At 54.3% G+C, this 19,510-nt stretch overlaps 3 protein-coding genes across 3 annotated transcripts; 2 read left to right on the plus strand and 1 right to left on the minus strand.

The window, feature by feature from the left end:
- PtA15_11A312 (uncharacterized protein) lies at positions 1–1,977 on the plus strand (the record flags this gene model as incomplete). The annotated part of the gene is made up of 5 exons (XM_053161208.1): positions 1–3; positions 84–338; positions 405–545; positions 630–937; positions 1,956–1,977. The coding sequence occupies 5 exons, from the start codon at positions 1–3 to the stop codon at positions 1,975–1,977; spliced, it is 729 nt and encodes a 242-aa protein (XP_053025177.1).
- Positions 1,978–5,780: 3,803 nt separating this feature from the next.
- PtA15_11A313 (uncharacterized protein) lies at positions 5,781–10,950 on the plus strand (the record flags this gene model as incomplete). Its single annotated transcript, XM_053161209.1, has 14 exons — positions 5,781–5,927; positions 6,000–6,101; positions 6,176–6,283; positions 6,345–6,818; positions 6,972–7,700; positions 7,825–7,910; positions 8,002–8,045; positions 8,106–8,212; positions 8,279–8,459; positions 8,525–8,712; positions 9,305–10,192; positions 10,266–10,462; positions 10,536–10,721; positions 10,833–10,950. The coding sequence occupies 14 exons, from the start codon at positions 5,781–5,783 to the stop codon at positions 10,948–10,950; spliced, it is 3,555 nt and encodes a 1,184-aa protein (XP_053025178.1).
- Positions 10,951–15,507: 4,557 nt separating this feature from the next.
- Positions 15,508–15,885, minus strand: PtA15_11A314 (uncharacterized protein; the record flags this gene model as incomplete). The annotated part of the gene is made up of 1 exon (XM_053161210.1): positions 15,508–15,885. The coding sequence occupies one exon, from the start codon at positions 15,883–15,885 to the stop codon at positions 15,508–15,510; it is 378 nt and encodes a 125-aa protein (XP_053025179.1).
- Between the last annotated feature and the right edge of the window lie 3,625 nt (positions 15,886–19,510).

Here is a 19,510-nt window from a genome sequence, read left to right on the forward strand (position 1 = left end):
ATGGTCAGTCCGCACACACACACAAGCAAACAACCACGGCAGGCTGACGAGGCTCGACAGCATCGGCCGCACCCTTCAAACAGGACGCCCTGGCTTTCATCTGGCCCCAGTGCATCGCCCTCAAGGCCGCCTTCGCCTCCCGCCTCCCGCCCATCTACTTCGCCATCTGCCGCCCCAACATCGCCTTCGTCGCCGAATACGTCCTCTACGTTATGCCCGGCGAAGAGGCCTACGGGAAGAACGATATCGTCTTCGCCTGCGAGGGCTTCCTGCCCCTCGTCCTCGACCCCGAAATGGTCCTCGATCCCCAGAGCTGGAAACTGTTCAACAAACTCAAAGTCCAGATCCACCTCTCTCATTCACTGCCCACCCTTGGCTTTCTTTAACCCCTTCTCTCATCACAGATCTACATCCAACGGCTCGACCAGACCGGCCAAGAAAAGGCCGACTCCCGCGTCCTCCCCACCCTGTTCGTCGAAAGTCTGTCGAGCTATTCCGGGCTAGACGTCGTGCCTGCAGAGTCGGAGATCGAGTTTGAGAAGCTGGTCACGGAGACCAAAGAGGAGGCATGCCGATCAGCCCATTTCCCGGCCCACCCCCACGAGCTGACACTGCTCTTCATCGCTTAGCTCATTGGAGCAGGCGCCGATCTGGCGCTGGTGCAGAGCCGACATCCGTACAGCAAGTTTGCGGTCTGGGCGATCGAGTTCCTGCATCGCTGTGCGAGCCCGGTAGACCACCAGGCGGCGGAGCAAGAGCAGACGGGTCCCTCGTCGGCTGCGTCCCCGTCGACGGGGACGTCGAGGAAACGGGCGCGCCAGAGCGAGCACGGCCCGGGGCCCTCGTCGCCACTCCCTACCCCAGCCTCGCCCGGCTCAGCCCCGCACTCGTCCGGCGTCCACGTGGACATCAACGTGGGGCGTGTGTCGGAGGAAGAGTACGCCCAGGACGGTGGTGGTCTGGGGACTCCGATTTTTCCAGGTTACGCAGGGAGGTCTGGTCCTGGATCTGCCTAGGTTTCCCTGCAAACCCTGAGAGCATCTGGGGTTCCAGAGCAACAGGGTTCCACTGCATGCATGCACTGCCAGTGCTGCTGGATGTCATCTGGATGCTTTGGGGAATGGTGGGGTGGTATTGTCGCCCCTGCAAATTTAGATGTTGGAGTTGGGTTGCCATGACATTTTATATCAAGTGTAGGGTTGAATGTGGGTTGGGTTGACCCACTGGGTACCCAACCTGTGGTCTGGGTTGGCTTTTGTCTCAAAAACTGGTTATTGAACCTGCAACAGTGACAGACCTGCTAGATTTTCCAGGTTGGGTTCAGGCAGCCTATTGGAGGACTTCCCGTCACTTTTGAACAGATCTGGAATTCCAGATTTTGCAGGGAAATCTGGAATCTGGAACTCTGGATCACTTTGGGGATCTTCGGGGACCCAGATTTCCCTGCGAAATTTGATATCTGGTGGCTCAGATCTGACTTTCCAGATCGACGGGAAGTCCTCCATTTTCTAATCAGGTTGGCCTGTGACCATTACACCTCCAACAGCCAAGTTGGGGGTTTGGTGCCTGATAGGTTGGTTTGACCCAAGACCTGTTGGGTCAGCCCATGACCCAAAAGTAAAACAGTAAGACGTTGAGCTGGGTTTGGGCAGCATATTTTCAAATCTGACCTGCACTCAATTCTGGGTTGGGTTTGGGCACTGTTTTCCTATCCAGTTTCATCCCTAGGTGTCAGGCACTGATGCTGTCTCACTGTGTTGGTGTTGGCATGATGCTGTGGGCAAGATCTTGCCCTCAACAAGGACCACAGTGCTCCGTGAGGGAATGCTTGCTTCTGAGAGCAACTCGTCCACCCCAGCCCATTATTTCCAGAATCCACACTCTCCCTGCCTCTCACAGAGACCAAAGAACAACATTTCTGTAGACTTACCACATTCCTTTTCTGCCATGGCCAGGTACCCGTTTGGCATGGCTTGATTGGTGCCCTGTATTCAGCAAGGAACAGGCTGCACAGCCTCCAAAGCCGCTCTCAGTGCTTGAACCATGAAAAAATTGATGTGAATAGGTGTCAGGAAACATTCAGTAACATATGATGAAATTCCAGTTGGTACTGCAACATTACTTCCCTTGAATAAACATGGCCCCTTTGTCATCATCAGGGGGTTCTACCACTTTTCCATAAGTGTATGATTGAAGATAAGGATGGAGTTAGCTTCATGCCACCTACCACCTAGTCCCCTTAGTTTTTTCATGGTGTTGTAAGCTTCTTGAAAAGAAGCAACTCATTGGGTGCAAAGCTGATGAGAAAGTAAGGAACACCTTTGGGTACCCGGCACCCGCGGGTGGGTACCTGTCACACCCGCCAGGTTGAGGTAGTGCCAGATGCAGTTTTGGGTGTCAGCTTTTGGTGAAAAAAACAACCTGGTACCCAGGTACTTGCTGACCAAAGGCCCCCGGGCTTGCTTGTGGATTGAAGCCTTGGGCAGCCAGTACAGGCAATTGAGAGAGAGTATTCATTCTCCCAATGGCCAGTACCAGCAATCTCATTGGCCAAGAGGGACAGGCCCAACCCAAAGCAACCCTTCCTTCCAATCACTTTGTTGGTCAGGGTTGCTGAGCCTCAGCATCTCATTGGCTGAGAGGCACAGGCCCAACCCAAAGTGACCGGAAGGAGGAGTTACTCCTTCCATCCAATCACTATGTTTAAGGGGGGTACCCACAGTGCTGGGTGTTGGGTTTAGATGAAAAAACAAGTGGGGTGCCAACAGCACCTGTTTTCACTAAGGCATTCTCTATGAAAAAGTAATCTTACTAAAGAAATGGAGCAAAACAAGGAGCTCTAAAGGAGTGTAAGGTCAGGGTGTAGGGCTCTGTTTCTTCAGTTTGGCCCAGACAGTTCTGTCAGCTGGCTACTATTGCTAGAGATGGCACTGACAAACCTGTTGCAGGTACCTGCCAGAATGTGCGTGTTTGGGTGTGGATGCTGGGTTTCTGGGAGAAATCCAGCGGGTACCCGGGTATTCTTAGTGGGGGCCTGCCCTTGTTTGGCCATGTGGTGACTGCCACAACCGGAAGGCATTCCTTCTGGCCAAAGAGGTTGTGTAATCTCTTTTTACTCTTTGACAGGAAGAATTCCTTTCCGGTCAAAGATGTTACACAGCCGCTTCAGCCAAAAGAAAACCCTTGCTGGCCAAAGGAGTTGTGTAGCCTCTTTGAATGGAAGGAATCCTCCCAACCAAGGCGGTTGAGTAGCCCCTCCAATTGAAAGGAATCCTTTGGGCTAAGGAACTCAACCTCCTTGGCCAGAAGGATTTCTTCCAGTAAAAGGGGCTACTCAACCTCCTTGGCCGGAAGGATTCCTTCCAGTCAAAGAGGTTACTCAACCTCCTTGGCCGGAAGGATTCCTTCCAGTTGAAGATGTTACTCAGCCTCCTCAGCCAGAAAGGGTTCCTTGCGGTTCAAGAGGTTACACAACCTCTTCAAACAGAAGAAATCCTTTTGTTTGAAGGGAGTATAACCTCTTCAAATGGAATGATTCCTTCTGGTCAATTTTGAGGGGCGCATACCTGCAGGTGACCCAATATGCGGGTGCGGGTGCGGGGGTCCCACTTGGCCAAAAAAAAACCGTGGGTACCCAGGTGTGGCGGGACCATCTCTAAATATTGCAGATCCACCATGACATGATTTCAATAGAGGCTTGAAAGAACAACTCCTAAAAATTGGGCAAACAACTCCCAAAAGTCAATTATGTTACTGGGACTGGTTCTTGACCAGCCACCCAACATTGAACTGGGCCCCTTTTTGGGGTACAATGTGTTTGGGAGTTGTTGACCAAAAAAAAATTATGTTTGGGATCTGTAACTACCAATTTCCCACAAGATTATTATTTTATTTTGGCTCAAACTGGGGGATGTCTGACCTAACACCAGGAAAAACAATGATCACTTGTCTGCAAGTGACATGGCAAAGTCCAAAGGGGCCTTTGTACTTTCTCATGTCACTTGTAGACAAGTGATCATTGTTTTTTCCTGGTGTATAAATGCCCGCCACCATGATCCTCTTTGGGAGTTGTCTGCAGAGCAATTGTTTGTGTCATGGCCTTCACCCCTGTCAGGATCATTGACTGTCCTCAGCTCACAAGTTTGATTTATCTTTTCCATCACTCTTAGTGATGTCTACCCCCCCCCCCCCCCCCCTTTCCCTCACATTGTGTGATTTATCTTTCTCTCTCTATCAACATTTATTGATGCTATCCATCACAAAGTTGTAATGCTTATTAACTCACTCATCCATTGTTAATTTACAATGTGCTTCCACATCTTAAGGTGTGTTTAGCATATGTACTTCCTGTCCTTCCATCTCATGTGGACAAAGAGACAGAGAGGAACTCCTCTGAGATAAGCAAGGGTCAATGAAAAGGGTACTAACTGTCAATATTCCTGTTGGTGATACTGGGAGTGTAGTGGCCTTTTTCTGGTGATCCTGGGCTGTCTGGAGGTGTGGTTCTGGTCTGCTGAATTCTGTGGATCCCTCTGATGCATGGGGGATCCTCATTTTGAAAGTTTTCACAGTTTGCTTATGTAATATGTACATGTGGCCGGTGCACCTGGTAGTGTCTACACATCACAGCTGTGCATGCGCACCACAACTCAAGAGCTCTGGGCAGGAGTAGAGTTACAAATCAGATGTGGTAAGTTGTAACTAGGGTTGCATGAGGAAACAGAACATGAAGTCAAAATAAGGATGACTCTTAAGATGAAAAAGATATAAAGTATTTTAGGTATAAAAGAGTAGAAAGGGCAGACTTGAGGTCAGCTGCGCTGGCTCTAAGGCTGACGGTGGATATCTGTCACATCAAGGCTTGATCTAACACCCAACGTGCCTCAGAGGGTGGCGGCTTGAGCTGAGCTTGTCCCATTGCAGGCCTTGACCATCAAAGCGGATATCTGCTACATGAAGGCTTGATGTAACACCCAGCATGCACCCCGGGGGTTGCATGGACAGCTGACACAGATGTCAGAAGGTGGGGATGAGCTTCCTGCCATTTTGTGGCCTCTCCCCTGAGACACCTTGCAGCTCCTGAACACCTATGTGTGTGTGTGTGGGAGAGGAGATGGGATAGCTGGCTTTGCTGACACAGGATCTGTGTAGTGTATCTGTTACATGATTGGCAGTACATGTACTCCTAAGGCTATAAAACCTCAGAGTGAAAGTGTTAAACAGCTCATGACTGGGGGCTTCATTGACAGCTGTGTGCGGCTAAAACTGGATACTAAACACCACTCATCTTGAGGAACTGGGGACAGCCTCTGCTGAGAGGTGTCTCCCAACTCTGACCAACATACTTGACAGTTCCTCCAGTCTGACACACCGATGGGCAGTGCCTCCTGCCTGTGCATAAACAGCTCCTTTGTGATGTTTTGCATGTGCGTCAGTTGGATGATCCAGGGTGGGAGTGTGTGTATTGACTTGGCTGATACAATGTTTGTCTGATGTGTCTGTGCTTGATCTACAGTTGGATGCCCAAGGTTCATATGCTGATCATGGGGAATGAGATACACACCAAACAGTTCCTTCACTCCCACACTGCAAAGCAGCAAGTTCCATCCAGATCAGCAAGTTTACATAATGCAGTTGACAGTTGTATGATGCAGGGGGGGTGTTTAGGGGGCTGTTTGGATCTGCATGGTTTGTGACTGTTTTGGGGGGTGGACCCTTGGCCAGTCCCCTGGGCTACATATAAAAGGGGAGCAGCCTCCACAGGGTGGGCAGCTGCAGCCATGGACCCCGCCATCCTCATCCATGCGGTCACCAACGCACAGGCACTCGTCAAACACTCCGCCAGGCTCACCCCCACCAGCGCATTCCCCCGCCACCACCAGCTGGGCTGTGCAGTCGTCATCTGCGCATGCTTCGAATCACAGACAGTCAGCACATATTCATCCTCCCAGCGACGGTCAACAGAGGAAAACTAACCAAACATCTAAACATCCAAACAGGAAACCGACATCCTCGCTAGCGTCTTCAGGAAACCAGCCGCACTCAACTACCAGACCCTCTTCAACGCCATCCAGGAGCCCCGATCACTCGAAGCAGTCAGGGTAAGCACCACAAACACACAACCACCAAGCACAACCACTGACTCAGCCTCCAGAACGACCTCGTCAGCGGAAAGTATGGCTCCGCAAAGGCCTTCTACATCGACCTCAAGTCCGTCTACAGCACCCTCGCCGTCCTCTCCCAGATCGCGCCGGGGATATGGAAGGCGGCAAAGACGATGGACGTCAGTACCTTCTTCAAATAATCACACACACCTGCTAAAACTGACGACAGAGCGTGTGCAGAGCTTCACGGACGACGCTTGGATGACGGTGGTTTCCCTGCAGGCGGAGAAAGTGGAGAACGGCGAGCTGGAAAACCCGCTGCCCGATGCCCACCAGCTGTTCGCGACCCCGGACGCGGCCGACGACCCGCGCCCGCCGTGTCTGGCGGACACCCCGGTGGAGGCGGTCCTGGAGAGTCTCTCGGGCCGGCTGACGGCGGCGGCGCGGGCGCAGCTGCCGTCCAACCGCACCGGCGAGGGCCCGCCGCGGCTGGCGCTGGCTCTGCCGACGAGCACCGCGGACGCCCTGGCGGACGACCCGGAGATCGAGGTGCTCTATCCGCCCGCCGCCTCGCTCAAGCGGCTCCGCACGCCCGAGCGATGTCCCCACCCGCCCTCGCCCTCCTCCCTCGACACCCTCCTCCCCCCCTCGGCCACCAAAAGAGCCCGGCTCGAGCACGACCACGGCGTGGATGAGCTCGGCTGGCTGCGGCCTGTCGAGCGCATCAACCTGCCCAAGGCCCTCGACCTGCTCATCCTCCTCCTCCACACCATCCTCGACCATCCCCGTAAGTCCTTCCCCTCCCAGCCCTCGATACTCAGCTCACGTCTTTTCTGTTGCACAGGCTTCGTGATTTGCGGGTACCAGCAGACGCTCAAACAGGCCCTGCACGCGCCGCTCGAGGGTCTGCGCCGGACGATGGCCGACGCGCCCGAGCAGCTGTCCTCCCTGCGACTGCTCGACGGGGCGATCCACGCGCTCATCCTGGCCGCCAAGCGGGTGCCCAAGCCCATCAAGGCCGAGGAGCCCGAGGGCGACGCAGCCGGGGACCGGGCGACGGCGAAGCGGGCCCGGCTGTGTCTGCAGCGGATATATCACGAGATCCACGCGCTCGACTTCGCCCACTACTGCTCCGCCATGACCGCCCCGCCGACCGCCGAAGAGACGGCCAACGACGCCGCGATCCATGCGGCCCATCTGGCCGCCTTCGCGCGCACGATGCGTCGCAAGGTGCGCGCGCACGTCCGCATCCTGCTCCCCCCCACGCCTGCGTCCGGGCCCACTCCCTCGCCGCTGACGGAGGAGCGCGAAGGGTCGACGGCCGACGCCGAGCGCGACTGGGTCGTCCAGCAGCTGGTCGTCGCCGAGCGCGAAGAGAGCCGCCGGTCGTCGTCCGCCTCGCATCCCGCGGACGCCGAAGACGACGAGCCCGGGGCGGCCAAGCTGCGCACGCAGATCCTGAACGCCTTCGTCAGCCCGGCGGGCGCGGGCGTGCCGGGGACCGCCCCGTTGGCGTGTCTGCGGTTCAAGACGCTGGCCGTGCGGGTGGGCTCGTGGGTGCGGATCTTCGACCCCGCCCGGCCAAGCAAGCCCGTGGTTGGCCAAGTCTTCGCCATCGTCCTCGCCGCTGCCCCGTCCGTCTCTCCCCTCTCTCCCTCCCTCCAACCACCGCATACTGACCCCCGGCTGATCCTTCAGAGGCCCGAACAGGCCCGCACAGGCCGTCGTCGTCGTCGCACGGTTCCTCAGGGCCGCCGACGTGCCCACGGACACCGGGCACCGCCCGCTGGCCAAGGAGCTCTTCCGGTCGGCCGCCTTCGAGGCCCATCCCGCAGAGTCCGTCCGCCCCCTCCCTCCCCTTCCCCTCCCCACTGGCTGACGAAAGTGAGTGTTACAGGGCGGTCCTGGACTGTTGTGCGGTCCTGCACATCGACGACTACCGTGAGTGACCCTGCCTAAAGCGAGCTAAGAGAAAGAGAGAGACTGATATGGGACGCGCAGTGAGAGCCCGGCCGACGGATGAAGCGGGGCTGAGCACGACCCACGTCTGTCGATACGGCTACAACCCGATCCTGCACCAGCTGACGCGGCTCTCGGCCGCCGAATTCGCCCGCTCCATGCCCCCCGGCCACACGCCCTTGGCCCTGGCCCCGCTGCCCACGCCGCTCGAGCAGACCCAGCTGCCGCTGCAGAAGCCGCCCGCCCGGGCCGGAGCGAGGGCCAAGCCGGCCGACGACGCCCGCTTCGCCTTCCCCCGCGCAATGTCCGATCCCCTCGGCGTCCCCGGCTCCCACCACCACCAGCTCCGCGCCGATCCGTCCACCGCCCTGCCGCGCCGCGCGTCCGAGTTCAATCGTCTGTCCTCCCCTGCCTCCCTTGGACATCCCCTCGAGACTGACCTTCCTTCTTGTGTGTGGTAGCCCGGACGACGACGTCGATGGAGGTCCCGTCGCCCATCTCCTTGCTCGACCCCTGCCTCACCGAGCCTCCATCTGCCCCACCACCCCCGCCCACCGCTGCCGACATCCCCGTGCCTCACACCGCCGACCCGCCGCTTCTGCCCTCCTTCCACACGGCCCAGGACGCCCGCCAGGCTCCCGTGCCGTACGTGCTCCCCTTTCTTCCCCCGCTTTGCACACTCTCTCTTGGCGTCTGACTGTTTTGGGTTTTTTTGGGTTTTTTTGGGGGTTTTTTTTTGGGGGACGGTGGGTAGGGAGGGTGCCGAGGGGATGGATCGGCAGCGAGTGGATCTGCAGGAACAGAATCAACTGACTCAGAATCAGCAGCAACCGCAACTGCAACAGCAGCAACTGCTGCAGCAACAACAGCAGCAACTGCAACTGCTGCAACTGCAGCAGCAGCAGCAGCAACTGCAACAGCAACAGCAGCAAGAGCAACAGCAACAGCAACAGCAGCAAGAGCAGCAACAACAACAACAGCAGCAGCAGCAAGAGCAACAACAGCCGCAGCAACAGCAGTTGTCGCAGCATCAACGGCAACAACAGCAACAACAGCATCTGCAACAGCTGGAAGAAAGACAACGACAGTATAAGCAACTCCAGCAAGTCCAGCAGATACAATCGTCGCAACGCCACCGACAAATCGAAGCTGCTCAGCAACAGCTCCAACGACAACGGCAGCAGCATGAGCAGCAGCTACGACAGCTGCAAGTGCAACAGCAAGGACAGCAGCAAGAAAAGCCGCGACCCACTCCGGCGCCGGCCGCAGCCAAACAGCAGTACGCACTGCTGGACCGTCAGTACGTGCCCAACAACCAGCAACGGGCGGCGGGCCAACAAGCCGGAGTCGGTTCTTTTGGACAACGGCCACAGCAGGCTCAGACTCCCCAGCACTCGCCCCTCCAGGTGCACATTCCCTTGCAGCAACCAGGACCGCCCGGCCAGCATCAGACGACAGCCCAACAGTTCGACCTCCGCCAGGGGCTGCACTACTCGCCTCGCTCGAATCACGTCCAGAACAGCCCGTCTGCCGGCCAACTCACCTCGCCCCGTCTCCCGCTTGGCACGCCCAAACTCTCCCCTCATCCCCACCCAGGATCATCGTATCCTGCAGGCGTCAATGGGGCCGTCAATGGTAAAGAGCCCAGTCAGTTCGAGTCCCGCGCGGGCTCGCAAGTCCTGAACAGCAGTCCCACCGGGCCGACCCGCGAGCCTACCCAGAGTGTCTCCAGCCCCACACTGGGCCCTCCGTATCCCCGCGGCTCGCAGCAGGCCCAGATCGGCCGGTACATGCTCGGCTCCGCGCCCGCGCCGGGGACAGACCCGACCGTCAAGTGGCTGACCTCGCTGCTCGACTACGCCCCGCCCGGCGAGCCCGCCGAGATCCCGCTGTCGTGGATCTACGCCGAGTTCCAGAAACATTGCGCGCGCGTCGGCGCCGACGCCGGCCTCTCCATGCCCGCGCTCGCCGACAAGATCCTCGCCGCGTTCAGCAGATCTCCTTCCCTTCCCCCTGCCACCCTCGCGAACTCCAACTCGACTAATCCCGTCATCCGCGGGCTGAGGCCCAGGCCTCATCCTCCCCCGCCCTCTGCGGGCTATCCTCGGCAACAGGTAGACGGGCCCTCGGTCAGTCTTATCCCCTCGACCCCCAACGATCAATGCCTTCTTAACGTTTTCTTTTCTTGTTGCTGGGAAATAGAGTACGCCGACTATGCAGCACGAGAGTTGGCCCCGGATCCGCAACGAGTCCGTGCTCTCGGTCAATGAGGAGCACCGCAGCTTGAGGGAGACCCTGCGACACGAGATATACCAGGAATTCGCGACCTCGTACCACCAGTCGCTCGAGCACCAGCTGGAGCGACAACAGAAGGAGATCGAGATCATGAAGGCCGACCTGTAAGCTCGTCTCTCCCACCCGCACACCAGAACCATGGCGATGCTGACGGATGTCTGGCTGGTGTGGCTGCAGCCAATGGATCAAGGGGTTCCTGGTCAGCCAGTCGAAGACCCAGAAGCAGACGGCCTCCGCCGAGCACCAGCTCCTGACCACCGTCCAACAGCAAGTGCAGAGCCAGGCCTCGCTGCTCCAGCAAGCCCTCCAGGCCCCCACCGCCCCTGTCTCCGGCCCCGGCAAACACCCCTCCGCACAGGGCTTGTCGGCCGATGGCTACGCCAGACAGCAGCAGCAGTTCAAGACCCACCAGCACCACCAGCAGCAGCTCCAGCTCCACCACCAACGCCTCCACACCCAGCAGCACCTCCACAGCCCCCAGCTCGCCACCCCACACCATCCCTCCCCCGACACCCTCAAACAAAATCACCACCAGCAGCAGCACTCCCTCGCCCCCGACCGGCCCTCCTCGTTCGCCCACTTCCCCCACTAACACCCCCCCTCTTCTTCCTTATTGCCCCAGCACTAGCTCTCGCTTTTTATGTATCCTTCGGCGCTTCTTTTGTTATGCTTTTCCAGGCCGCCGCTGCCTGCCCCCTTCTTCGCACATGCTTGTATACCCTAGCTCGCAGCTTACCCCTACCCCAGCGCTCTCTTCGTCCGCTTCTTCTCTCTGCTTGGCTCGGCTATTTAGAGTCTCCCCGCGTCGGAGACGTTTTCTTTGCCGGCTGATGCGTGCTTCGGGGGCGGTGTCGCGGCGCGCCGCGTTGGTGCTGCGGGAGCCCCGGCTGCCGGGCGCGGAGTGTGCAGCCGGAGGAGAGCCACTGGCCTGCGGGCCTGGCGCTTCTGGACGGGGCGAGCTTCGCAACTTCCCTCTGCTGCCGGGCGGGTGGTCTCGCGAAGCGAGCCTCCCATCGAACTTAGCTAAGTCCCTCGATCGGAGGCGCGCGAGCGCTGTCGCGAAGCGACCCTCCGAAGGAGGGACTTATGCCCTACCTTGCAAATGAGTAGGCAGCAGATGTCTGTTTTCAGCCTTTTTTGCTTGTCCCTCCGTTGAGGCTACGCAAGGACAGCTGGGGCCAAGTCAGCTGCTTCAAGAAATAGCCAAGAAGCATGGCTCTCTGCTGGTATCTTTCTTTTACCTGTAACACATGAGCTTGATTTTTAAAAAAATAAATAAGAGCTGCTAGGTTTTGACAGGTGTCAAAAGTATGGCTTTGACCAAGGCCTGTTTGAACAATGCCCTCCCAAAACCCATGAACTCCTTTTTGTTTCATTTGGGATTCAAGAGTGTTTTTGGAGGGATCCGACCTCAGGAAGGTGGAAAGTGAAAGGGCAGATGTAGGCAGAAAAATCTGTCTGCTCAGATTTTTGATGGCTTTTACTTGAGTCAAGATATCAAGAGTTGAAGATTTTGAAAATTTTCCCCAGCCAAATGGGATTTCTGCTGCTTACTGTTTTACAAGGTAGGGCGTAAGTCCCTCCTTCGGAGGGTCGCCTTGCGCGCCTCCAATTGAGGGACTTAGCTAAGTTTGGCCTCCCATAGCCCTGGGCAGCTGCGCGCTATTGCCCCCTTTTTGCGGGGCCTGCAAGAGTCTGGGTTTGGCTGGGAGGGAATGTTGAAGACCTGCAATTCCTTGCCCTCAATGATTTATTTAGGGTAAACTGGCTCAGGTTGGAGGCCTGCTTTCTGCCATCCAACCTATTTAAGCTGAGGTGGTTCATTGCCACCCACAGAAATTCTGCCAATATCCACTGACAGCTGGGTGTACTAGTGTTGACTGGACCGCTGCACTTGGCAGCTTGTGTGCACAATTTGTGGGTGGCTGGTCAGCTTGGTCTCAGAGGATAAGTGGCATTCTTGCCTAGCTCAACAAAGCCACTCAAACGGAGGTCCAGGAGACCTGCGCGGAGAGGCTGACTCGCTATCCCTCAACTTTGGCAGGAGCAGAAGGGATATTCAGTGCAAAAAATAAAAATACAGCCCTATGAATTGCAATAAAAACAATAAAAGAAAAATGAATAGACAGTCTTGTAGCCTTGATAAATGCGCAAAGTTTGACACCTGTTCCAGCCTCTCAGTCCAAAGACTGCAATCCCTAGTGGCAAAAGTGTCCAGGAATATAGGTCAAGGTAGCAAACCAAAATTCCAAACCATGTCTTAAGTTTGGAGGATCCATGTGTGGATCCGCATTTGGCCAAAGGGCAGCACAGTGGTGATCTTAGCTGATGTACATACAATGTGTAAATTTACATACAACCTAGAAAGCATGCAGATTTGTTGGTCCACAGGATCTACAAGCAACACAGCCTTGTGAATCCTTGTGCAGATCTATTTCTTGACAAGTCATTTTTCAAAAATGTGTTAAAAATACATTGAGGGTGATGCAAGAATGCCGAGGAGACAGAATTGTTGGGGAGATGACAAAGGGTCAGAAAGCTGTGGCTCAGACCTTTGGAGTAGACATGGCCAAACAGGTCTGGGTGCCCGCAACGGGTGCAGGTACTTGCTACAAAGTTCTCCAGGTTTGGACACCCGGACCTGGACACGGCACCCGCCGACAGGTACCGGTGGTACTTGAGGCAGGTACCGCCACTGCATTTTGCAAGTGGCCTATTGAGTGGGGTATGTACGCACCCCTCTTGATGGCCGATCATCAAGCGGAGTACACACCCCGCTCAGTGGCCAGCCATCGTGATCACCCCGTTTGATGCCCAATCATTGCGTGGGATGTGGGGGTATGTACTCCGCTCAACAATGGCCGGTCATCAACACCAGGGAAAAAAAATAGTCACTTGATGGCAAGTGACATGATGCAGCTTTGGTTTCTGCTCCAGAGCTACTCCAGCGCTGCTCCAAGTCTGCTCCACCAGCACTTGTAGAGCTTGCAGGACTGCACCAGAGCACTCAATGTGGCACAGTCAGCTGATCCTAATTTTTTCCCAGGAACAGCTGATGCTCATCATAAGCTGAGCAGTAAGCATTGACTGAGCCTGGGCCAAAGCTGAGCATTGGCTGAGCCTGGGCCACAGCTGAGCATTGGATATTCCAAGCCTGAAACAAATCCAAGTGTCAGCTGGACCAAGAATATTCCAAATCTGAGCATCAGCTTAGCCAACAATGGTCCAAAGCTGAGCATCATCTTGGAAAAGGCTTGTGCAGAGCTTAGGATCAGCTGGGACAATACTGTTCCAAAGACTAACACCAGCTGGGCCAAAGATTTTCAAAAGCTGATCATTGGCTGAGCCAATGCTGGTACAAAGCTGAGCATTGGCTGAGCCAGGGCTGTTCCAAAGCTGAGTATCAGATTTTTTGAGACTATTCAAAAGATTAATATCACCTGAGCCAAGACTGTTCCACAGCTGAGCATCAGCTGAGCCAAGGCTGGTCCACAGCTGAGCATCAGCTGAGCCAAGGCTGGTCCACAGGTGAGCATCAGCTGAGCCAAGGCTGGTCCACAGCTGAGCATTGTCTTAGCCAAGGTTGGTCCACAGCTGAGCATCAGCTGAGCCAAGGCTGGTCCATAGATGAGCATAAGCTGTTACAGGAGTGGTCAGACTCAGAATCTGAGCATTGGCTGGGCCAAGATTTATCCAAAGCTGAAAATCAGCTGAGGCAATACTGGTCCAAAGCTGAGCATTGGCTGGGCCAATGATATTCCTAATCTGAGTCTAAGCTGAGCCATGACTGCAATAAAGCTGAAAATAAGCTGGGACAGGACTGTTTCTGATCTGGGCAACAAAGCTGAGCATGAGCTGGGCACCAAAGCTGAGCATAAGCTGGGAGCTAAAGCTGAGTATCAGCTGACCAGAAATGGGGATCAGTGGTGCCCAGCAAAAACTGAGGATCTCCTGTGGAAATTCTTTAACTGGTTAGATGGTGGGTAGATGGTGGGTAGATGATGGGTAGATGGTGGGTAGATGATGGGTAGATGGTGGGTAGATGGTGGGTAGCCTGCTGGAGCTGGCATGATGTCACTTGTCATCAAGTGGCTATTTTTTTTTCCTGGTGCAAGGGTGTGTGCCCCTCTTGATGACCGTTCATCAAGGGTGTGTACCCCTCTCGATGACCGTTCATCAAGCGGGGTGTGTACTCGGCAACTGGTCAATGGTCATCAAGTGCGCATCCCACTTGATGGCTGGTCATTGAGGGCACCGGCCATCAAGTGAGACATGTATCCCGCTTGATGTCCTGTCATCATTAAGCAGGGTGTGTACTCCGCTTGATGTCCGGTCATCAAGCGGGGTGTGTACTCTGCTTGATGTCCGGTCATCAAGCGGGGTGTGTACCCCACTTGATGGCCGGCCATGAGTGGGATGATGTTGATGGCCGGCCATCAAGCTCACTTGGAGTGCACAACAACGGGTACCTGTTTGGTACCCGGGTACCCGGAGATTTTTCAGCCCAAATTGTATACCCGGACCCGTACCCGGCACCTGCAGACGGGTACTCAAAGGGCAGTGGCAGGTACCCGCCAACGGGTGCCAGGTACCGTCAAACAGGTACCCACTGGCGATCTCTACTTTGGAGGTGCTGGGGGCGGAGCTATTAAAAAGTTAAAAAACCTTACAGCCATTTGGTACCTTCTGCTCCCCTATGAAATTGGGGATAACATGCAAGTCCCTCCCTACAGGAGGGGCTGCTTCGCGGCCAGCCACAGCAAGCCTCCCACCAGGGGGACTTGTTTTAAGTTAGATTATTTCTGTGTCAATGTGTGTGTGTGTGTGCAGGGGGGGGGGGGGGGTACAGTGTATAAACACCTCCTGAAAGAGGCTTGCTTTGTGAGTTCAGCCTACCCCCTGGGGGCCCAAAGTCTTGAGGGACTTGGCTAAGTTTGGGCACGTGGGGCACCAAAACACTGTCCACTACAACCTCCATGCCACTCTGTGAGTGGATTAGAGATGGCATTTGGCACCCAGGTACCACCTGTTATTTTCACTCAGATGAGCACCTGGTACCACACCCGGCACTGCCTGGCGGGTGCCAGCTGCTGCAGGCGGTACTTGAGGCGGGTACCAGCGGTACCCACAGCCCTAATAATCACCCCTATCACTTTGATTTGAAAATGGAGGGTGTGCCCTCAATATTAATGTTGGCGCTGCCAAGGCCGCCAAACTTAGCAATAGAGATCTGATAATGATCAGAGCAGTTGTTGGAAGAAGGTTTGGGGAGAGGGAGGATATGAATGGGCATGGCAGTGTAAAGTTTGAAAGAGTATGAGTGTTGGTAGTCCGGGATTGGACAAGCAGGTGGTGCTGCAGAATCTTCCTCCTGGGTTGCCACCAACGCACACTCCAGTTCTACAAAGAGGTAGAGCGCTTTGAGAGGGGTTTCTGGTGCAAACTTGCGGATCACCCTCTGTATATTGCCCAGTTGGAAGCCAATTGTTAGCCCACCACCAGTGGAAGGAGGCTCACTAGAGGGCATCTTCTCCCAACAGGCCCCAGTAATGCCACCACCGTTTCTGCTTGGCCTCTTCAAGCCGCTCTTGGCAGGCTTTCTCTTGGGCAAGTTGCCTCTGGTGAGGGGATGAGTCAGACTTTGTACTGGAAAACTTGTGTTGCTTGGGGGTGGATCCCATGGTTGGGGAATGGGTGAGTCAGGCGGTGATTGGAAGTGGTCGGAGGGTAGTAATTGCATATAAGTGATTGAATAAGGTGAAAAATCCCCCACTCAAGGACCCCTAGCTCTCCGGGTATAAGGCGGGTACTGCTGCAGGTACCCAGGTAACCACTGGTTTTGGAGATAAAACAGACACCAGACACCGCACCTGGCACTGCCTGGCGGGTGTCTGGCTGATGCAAGTGGTACCCGCCCGCGGGTGTCAGGTACCAAAGTGACATCTTTAGAGTGGATGCCGGAAAGAGCAGATGGCCTACCTCTCTGATGACTCAGGAATTTCCTCCCAGAATTTCAGAAACCTAGACTGCTTGAGGAGTGGGCTTTAAGGTGCTAAGAGCATCTCCACTGCGGGCCCTAAATTGGGGGACTAAACCAAATTTAGCTACCCAAACCCAATTTAGTCCCTCCACACAAGGCCCTAAAGGAGGTCCTAAACTGGGAAAACCCCATCCGGGCCCTATACCAGTCCCAAATCTGGGACAGCATAGCTCCCCACATAGTCCCTCTGGCTCACATTTCACACAGCCAGAGGCCTGTGATACTCTACTTCTTTACCGCACACAACCCCCAACCCCACCTCCATGAATAGGCAAACCCATTGAATACAACCCTACATAATCCCAATGGCCGGGACTGACTGGCCATTGGGATCACTACAAATAAATTATAATTGAAAACCTTGCTACCTACCCTCAATAGCTCATACTCATACATACCAGCCATCAAAATGAATATATATTGATGGCTGGTCAGTGCTAGAGGAAAAATTATTGTTGGCTGGTCAGTGCCGGCAATTGAGAGGACAAAATATTGATGGCCAGTCAGTGCCGGCCATCAAGAGGACAAAATATTGATGGCCGATCAGTGTTGGCCATCAATAGGACTATGTATCAACGCATCCCAATGGCCATTCAGTAACGGCCATCAAGAGGAATGTGTATGAACATCTGGGATGTTTCCTCCCCTCAACAACTGAATTGAGATGGACAGCTACACATCAATGGCCTTTTGTACTGGCCATCAAAATTAAAATATATTGAATCAATGGCTGGACAGTACCGCACACCAAGACAACTACAAATCAATGGCTGGTCAGTACTGTGCCATTGAGAGGACAACATATGGTGTTGCAAGCCCGTCTGGGCACATACCCAACTCCCGCTTGGCCAAGTACCTCCGGGGGTTGGGGATGTGCCCAGCAGGCTTGATTGGGCAGGTTATGCGGGGGGCAGAGCTTGGCACACAGCCAAGTCTCACTTGGCCAAGATCAAGCTCTTGGCTGATGTGTGATCTGTGACTTGGCATGCAACACACCGGTCAACACTGGTCATCAGACGCCGGCCCTCCTCTCTGCCTCAAAAGGCAAGAACAAAGTACCCTCAAGGAGGGGAAACGTTCTTGCTTCTCAACATTGCACATCGGACAACAACAAGGGAGCTTTTCCTTCTTGATCGCCGGTCTGTAGGCTGGTCATCGGGGAGGAAAGACTCCCTTTGCGGTGGGTGATACTTGTATTGATCATCAAGAAGGGAGTCTTCCCTTCTCGATGACTGGTTTGTAGAGTGACCATCAAGGAGGGAAACTTCTCTCCTTGATGGCCGGCACAGCGTTTGGCATGCGTGGCACCCTTGCTTGAAATTGGCCCAGGGGGGCTTTGTGCCAAACCCCGCCCACTTTGCAATATGCCAAGCGGGGGTTGGGAGTGTGCCAGGCGGGCTTGAGGATTGGCCAAGCAGGCTTTAGGGTTGGCCACGTGTGCTTGGCTTTTTTTTGGCCAAACTTTGGTGAGTGCCCAGACGGGCTTGCAACACCATATTGATGGCCGGACCGTGCCGACCATCAGGAGGAGTGCCTATTGAGGTCTCAAGAGCTCTGAGGGGTTTTTCCTCCTCTTGACGACTGGATGGGGCAGGGGAAATTGAGGGCTAGGTTTTAAGTGTTGTGAGTACAGGTGGTGAGTGAATCACTGATGAGTAATAAAATGAGGAACAAAAATAGGGGAGGGGGGGGGGGGGAGATCCTTATAATACAGACAAGTGTGAGGGAATTTAGCTCCAGGTCATCCCTGAGTGAGCAATTTTAGCTGGCCTGGGCTGTGCACAATTTATGCAACGAGTGCATACATGAGTGAGGCTGTGCTCAATTCATGCAATAAAACCATAAAAAAGTGGAGGTAGAAAGTGCTAGAATGCATGGAACAGTCCAGTTGATGGGGCACAGTGCTGAATGATGTCATGAAGAAAAAAAACAAAGGAAATTTAAAATAGGCAGTGGGGATAGAATGAAGCAGGGAAAAGTGTTTGTATATTGGGGAAAGATGACAGGGGTTTGACTGGGTGCTAGTGTAGGTTGTTCAAAGGGCTAACTTCCAGTGGAGATCCAGTTACCATTGTGGGGGGCGACTAGGTGTAAATTTGGCTGCATATTCCATTTCTGAGGTCCATTTGGATGTACTGTGAGGCCTTCTCTGACTAATTATGCAAATGAGAGAAAACATTTGATTTTTCACATTTTCAAGTACCACACCGGGGGCCTGTGAGCTGTGCTCTGCCAACCACCTCACATTGATGCAAGAGGGACAACACGGAGCAAAAGCAGGCTCAAGGAATCTTGGAGAACACGTGCACATGGCGGACCCAAACTTGACTAAGTCTCTCCTGAGCGCAAAGCGCCTGCCTCCAAAGGAGAGACTTACAAAACAATGCAGTTTTTTGGTGTGACAGGTACACAGACACACCTTTTTCTTGGCTGTATCTTTTCCAAAAACCATTGAAACTTCTTCATGAAAGATGTATTGTGTAGCCAGGAAGCTCAGTTCCACTCTTATTATTTTTGTATTTTTTGAGCAACTAGTTGATGAAGAAAAAAAAACAAGGAAATGGGGTTTCAGCCAAGCTATCATTGGCAAATAGGGCAGCGTAGTGTAGCTTAATTCCGCTAAAACTAAGGGTTTTCCCCACTATCTGTTAGCAGAGTTGAGCTAGCGCTAACCTCTGGCAAACAAAAACTTAGCCCAATGCTCTGCGTTATGCCACTTTTTAACGGGGGTTTCTGCTAAAAGTGGCAAAATGTAGCGTAGTGTTAGCATAGCACCGCTAACATTCTTCTAACACTATTGCAGCACCAGCCAAAGCTAAAAGGTGCTACGCTATTGCACAGGGGCTGTTTAGGATAGTTTAGCGTAGCAGCCCACTGTTGGTTTCAGCATTTTCCCACACAGAGGCATGCTTTTTGCGGCCATGCAAACTGGCAAAATATTGGTATTTGGATGCCATTTTTTTGGCGAAGGTGGTGAAAGTTGATCACCAAAATCAATGAGTAGAAAGGCAAGACCAAGGCCTTTCTCATCATCTTTTCCATGCCAGCATAGCTGGTATGGTTGAAAAGTTATTGCAGAATTAAGATTTTCTCTGGCAAATCCAAAAAACTT

Source organism: Puccinia triticina, chromosome 11A, assembly GCF_026914185.1.
Source record: "Puccinia triticina chromosome 11A, complete sequence".
Lineage (NCBI taxonomy): Eukaryota > Fungi > Basidiomycota > Pucciniomycetes > Pucciniales > Pucciniaceae > Puccinia > Puccinia triticina.